The following is a 5,027-nucleotide window of genomic DNA, read 5'->3' as shown; positions in this document are numbered from 1 at the left end:
CACACTTGCCCTTTATCTTACTGTCCCTCTCCCCATTTGAAAATATTTTACCTGTCTCTGGTCCCGCAAGCCCCATAGCGTCGCGTCCTGGCCCCCTGGCCCCCAGCAGCTTTTCCTTGGGGTGCTCACACCACTTTGTGCATTACCTGCGGTGACTCTCACTCTGGCTCTCTGAGGGAGGGTTATTTGCCCTACGCTTCTCCCCGGTAGCTCTGAGTCTGTTGGTACAGAGAGTGGGGGAGTGGGGGTGGGGAAGGAAGGGCGGGGGCCCAGCCATTGAGTCTCCAGGGGACCCAGGAGGGACAAAACAGCTTCTTCTATGGTACAAACTGACAGGGAAGTGGTACAAACTGCTGGGTAGGGGCTTCAGGACAAAAAGGCTGTGGGTCACGATTTGCTTAAAGGGATATTTCTGTACTTGGGGGTTAAGGAAAGAGGGGCAAAAAGGCAGCAAGACAGACCAACTAGCTCTGGACAGCAGCCCTGTGCTCAAGGGTCCATGGCAAACTGGCCCACTGAGTGGGGGCAGCCACACTCTGGAGTTGAGGCTCTTGGGGAAGGCTGAAGAATATAGGGGGCTGATTCTATGGGCATACACCGTGCCTGTCAGAAAGGAGGAGGTTTGTGTCCAGGAACTGGGGGATTAGCTCTGAGCCTCAGGCAGGCAGCAGCAGGCAGGATTTAGATTCCCAGAGAGGTCCCAGGGATCAGATTCAAAGGAGTCTTACCTGTAGACACCACAGTGGTGGGCAGGATGAGGTCCAGGCTACCTGAAGGAGGGGGATGTTGGGACAAAGGTCAGCAGGAGGCTTGTTACCCCCAGGAGAAGGCTGGCCAGGCTGCCGGCAGTGTGGAGCACAGAACCCAGTGGTCTAGCAAGCTTTTTCCCCCTGGACGTGAGACAGCCAAGCAGCTCTCAGGAACACCATTCTCTGGTAAATAAACACCAGCCGGTGCCAGCAACGCTCCAAAGAAGCAGGAATCTGTGGCCAGCAGCTCTCAGCACCTGGATGAAGAGTAACCAGGTGAGCCACCCTGAGCATCAGGACACAGACTCCAGGGAGACTGCCCGGAACACAGAACTGAGACCTACCCTGGAGCCACTTTTTATGGTTGTCTTAGTCACTGTTCTAATGCTGTGAGAAGACACTGTGCCCAAAGCAACTCTTAGGGAACAAAGCATTTAACTGGGGCTTGCTTACGGCTCCAGAGGGGTTCCTTCAGGATCATCATGGTGGGGGTGGACAGGCATGGTGCTGAGGTAGCAGCTGAGAGCTTTACATCCTGATCCACAGGCAGCAGGCAGAGAGTGAGAGACTGGAAAACCTCAAAGCCCACCCCTAGTGACACACCTCCCCCCACAAGACCACACCTCCTAATCCATCCCAAACAGTTCCATTCACTGGGGACCAATCATTCAAATGTATGAGCATATGAGGGGCCGTTCTCATCCAAGATACCACAGTGGTCTAGCTCCTGGAAACGCACCACGAAGTGTGACAGGGAATGACAGGCATTTTCTGGCTCCCTAAGGTGGATCCCATGTCTGGGGCTGGAGTGAACCCACCTGACCCCAAGGCTTGCTCGCATTCTCACAGCAGAAGCCTCTGTGTTTGACCTCTGACAGCCACACAGAGATCCTACAGGCTTCCATCAGGACCCCTCGGCAGCAAGGAGACTGGGGCAGGTACTATTTGCTCAAGACAGGACCTCAGATACAGACTTGGGAATTCAGCCAGAAAAAGCAAGTGCTGGGGATGGAGGGATGGCTCAGAGATGAAGAGCATTGATTGTTCTTTCAGAGGTCCTGAGTTCAATTCTCAGCAACCACATGGTGGCTCATAACCATCTGTAATGAGATCTGATGCAGAAAAAGCAGCAAAACAGCAACAACAAAAAGCCAGGTGGTAGTGGTGCGCACATTTAATCCCAGCACTCAGGAGGCAGATCTCTGTGAGTTCAAGGCCAACCTGGTCTATAGAACGAGTTCCAAGACAGGCTCCATAGCTACATAGAAAATCTTTCTCAAAAAAGAAAATCTGATCCCTCTTCTGGCATCCAGGTGTACATGCAGACAGAACGCTGTATACATGAAGAAATCTAAAAATAAAAAATTCAAGCGCTACAGACAGACCCTGCAGACTTCTACCTCCCTGCACCAGGAGGCAGTTAGAGGCTCTGCTTCAAGATCCTGGGAGGGCCAAACATGTCTGAGGGACAAGGAGGGCTACCAACTCCATTTCTAGATTCTTGGGTTTTTTTTTGAGGGATGTAAACTTTATAGGGAAGCTTAAGCACTCTTCAGATAGAGCCTAGTGTTCTCCATTATAGCCTCCTGTGACCTATACAGATAACCAGAGCCTTTGGATCAGGGGCGAGGCAAAGGCGTGGTAGAGGAAGGAAGCTGCATCTGCTAAGGACCCCTCTTCATGTCTTCAGCCAGCTTAGCTACTCCAGCCCAACCCTGGTCCTTGGGTCCCTCCCTGTGGAAGGGACCTTTTACACACACACACACACACACACACACACACACACACCCCTAGAGCCTGTGGGGGAATAGCTTGATGCACTTCTTACAGAGGAAATTCAATTCCCAGCACCCATGTCTAGTGGCTCTCAACCTTCTGTGTAACTACAGCTCCAGGGGATCCAACACCCTGTTCTGGCCTCTAAGCATGTACACGCATGCACACACACACACACAAAAAATAAGTAAAAATTTAAAAATTGCTTTGGAACTGGAGAGATGGCTTAGCAGTTAAGAGTACTAGCTACCGGGCTGGAGAGATGGCTCAGTGGTTAAGAGCATTGCCTGCTCTTCCAAAGGTCCTGAGTTTCCCAGCAACCACATGGTGGCTCACAACCATCTGTCATGAGATCTGGAGCCCTCTTTTGTCATGCAGGCAGAGCATTGTATACATAATAAATAAATAAAATCTTAAAAAAAGAGAGAGAGAGAGAGAGTACTAGCTACCCTTCCAGAAGACAGAGGTTCAATTCCTAGCACTCGCATGGAAACTTACAATCATCTGTAAACTCCAGTTCCAGGGGACCTGATGTCCCCTTCTGGACCTTGTGAGTACTGCATACACAGGGTGCACAGACACACATGCAGGCAAAGCCCCTAGACATGTAAAATAATAATAAAATATCTTTTAAATTGTTTCTTGAATCCTTAGGGTGAAGGTGAAGACAGAAAATGCTTTAATTCAGGGACATGGGGGTCCCAGGACCCTTCATACCTCCAGAAGATGTTATGCTTGTCAATAGCACTGAACTCCACAAAACAAGAGCTGGGGTCTGCAGGATCTGCAGCCAGGGGGACAGTACTGTCAACACAGTCACACAGGGAATGGCCATGGTGGCAGGGATAGGGTCACCAGGTCATCACCAGGCACAGAGCCTGTTCAGAGGTTAAGTGGCCTTTCCTACATTGTACCTGCATCAGTGGCCAGGGTGGGTCACTCTATATCTTTAGCCACCACCCATCCATCCAGAGCTACCTGGTGGGAGCACCACGTGGGTCACACATCTGCTTATCCCTCCACTGCTCATCCTCATGGCAACCCCACTAGCTAATTGCCTACCGGCACCGACACACGAGAAGACCAGGGAGCAGAGAAGACAAGCATGTTGGTGGTGATCCCACAGATGTGGCATCTGGATCCGAACTCAGGTTGGTCCTTCCTGTTGTCTCCCCCAGGACTGTTCTATTTCGTTCCCTTACACGATGTGCTAGGGAGAAGAGGCCGCAGTAAGCTGAGGCTCCAGGGAGGAGAGGTCCGTGGACAGATAGCTGACCGTGTTGGATGGAGGACATGACCAAGGGTGCTGAACACTGTAGACGGTCTTTGTTTTTCCTTTGGGGACCCACCACTCAGTTCCCAGATAAATACACGGAGACTCATTCTTACTCATAAATGCCCGGATTCAGCTTGGCTCCTTTCTAGGCAACTTTTCTTAAATTATCCCATCTACTTTTTACCTCTGGGCTTTTACCTTTTTCTATTCTATATACCTACCTTTCTTTTCTTCTTACTCGGTGGCTGCTTCTGTGGCTTGCCCCTGGCATCTTCCTCTCCTCCTTTTCTCACTCTTTCTTCTCATCTGTCTTGGCCTAGATTTCTCCTATTTATTCTCTCTGCCTGCCAACCCCACCCATCCTTTCTCCTGCCTTAGCTATTGGCCAGTCAGCTATTCATTAGGTCAGTCAGGTGTTTTAGACAGGCAAAGTAACACTGCTTCATGGAGTTAAACAAATGCAACATAAAAGAATGCAGCACGGGGCTGGAGAGATGGCTCAGAGGTTAAGAGCATTGCCTGCTCTTCCAAAGGTCCTGAGTTCAATTCCCAGCAGCCACATGGTGGCTCACAACCATCTGTAATGGGGTCTGGTGCCCTCTTCTGACCTGCAGGCATACACACAGACAGAATATTGTATAACATAATAAATAAATATTAAAAAAAAAGAATGCAACACACCTTTGCATCTTCAACAAATGTTCCACGGCATAAACAAATGTAACACATATTAAACTAGTATTCCACAACAGAAGAGGAAAGAAGCTGTGAGACCGTGAGCTGCCCATAGCTTGTGAGTGACTTTAGGAAAAGATGTTCTCCCCTTTTGGGATGGGTAGCCCAGGCTAGCCCTAAGCTCCCTGTGTAGCAGAGACCAGCCATGAATCCCCAGTCCTCCTCCTGCCACCTCGTCCAGCCTTTCTTTTATTTTTAGTGAGCCTACAGGGTATACTGAGCCTGGAGTCTAAACTCGCAAGAGTGCCTATCCCCCAGTGAGTTGAGCCACTCATGAGAGGGCAGATGACATCACAGGTGTGAGGAGACCTTTAGGTGGAAGCAGGCTGGGCCTCAGGTCCACCCATCCTCCATGTCTCCTCAAGCTCAGTGCCTGAGCGATCCTCACCTTTGTAGTTCTTTTTTTTTGTTTTTTGTTTTTTGTTTTTCGAGACAGGGTTTCTCTGTGGCTTTGGAGCCTGTCCTGGAAATCCCTTTGTAGACCAGGCTGG

At 50.1% G+C, this 5,027-nt stretch overlaps 1 protein-coding gene across 1 annotated transcript in view; it reads right to left on the bottom strand.

Annotated features, from left to right (window-relative positions):
- Gpr142 (G protein-coupled receptor 142) overlaps positions 1-1,233 on the bottom strand; it is a 4,108-nt gene extending 2,875 nt beyond the window's left edge. Inside the window, exons 1-2 of the mRNA XM_005350927.1 lie at positions 1,203-1,233; positions 729-770 (exon numbers count right to left, since the gene is read on the bottom strand). Coding sequence (XP_005350984.1) covers positions 729-770; positions 1,203-1,233 — 73 coding nt within the window. The remainder of the gene's footprint in view (positions 1-728; positions 771-1,202) is intronic.
- Between the last annotated feature and the right edge of the window lie 3,794 nt (positions 1,234-5,027).

This window comes from Microtus ochrogaster, chromosome 7, assembly GCF_000317375.1.
Source record: "Microtus ochrogaster isolate Prairie Vole_2 chromosome 7, MicOch1.0, whole genome shotgun sequence".
NCBI lineage: Eukaryota > Metazoa > Chordata > Mammalia > Rodentia > Cricetidae > Microtus > Microtus ochrogaster.
The sequence above is the reverse complement of the archived record's forward strand: the minus strand, read 5'-3'. Positions and strand labels throughout refer to the sequence as shown.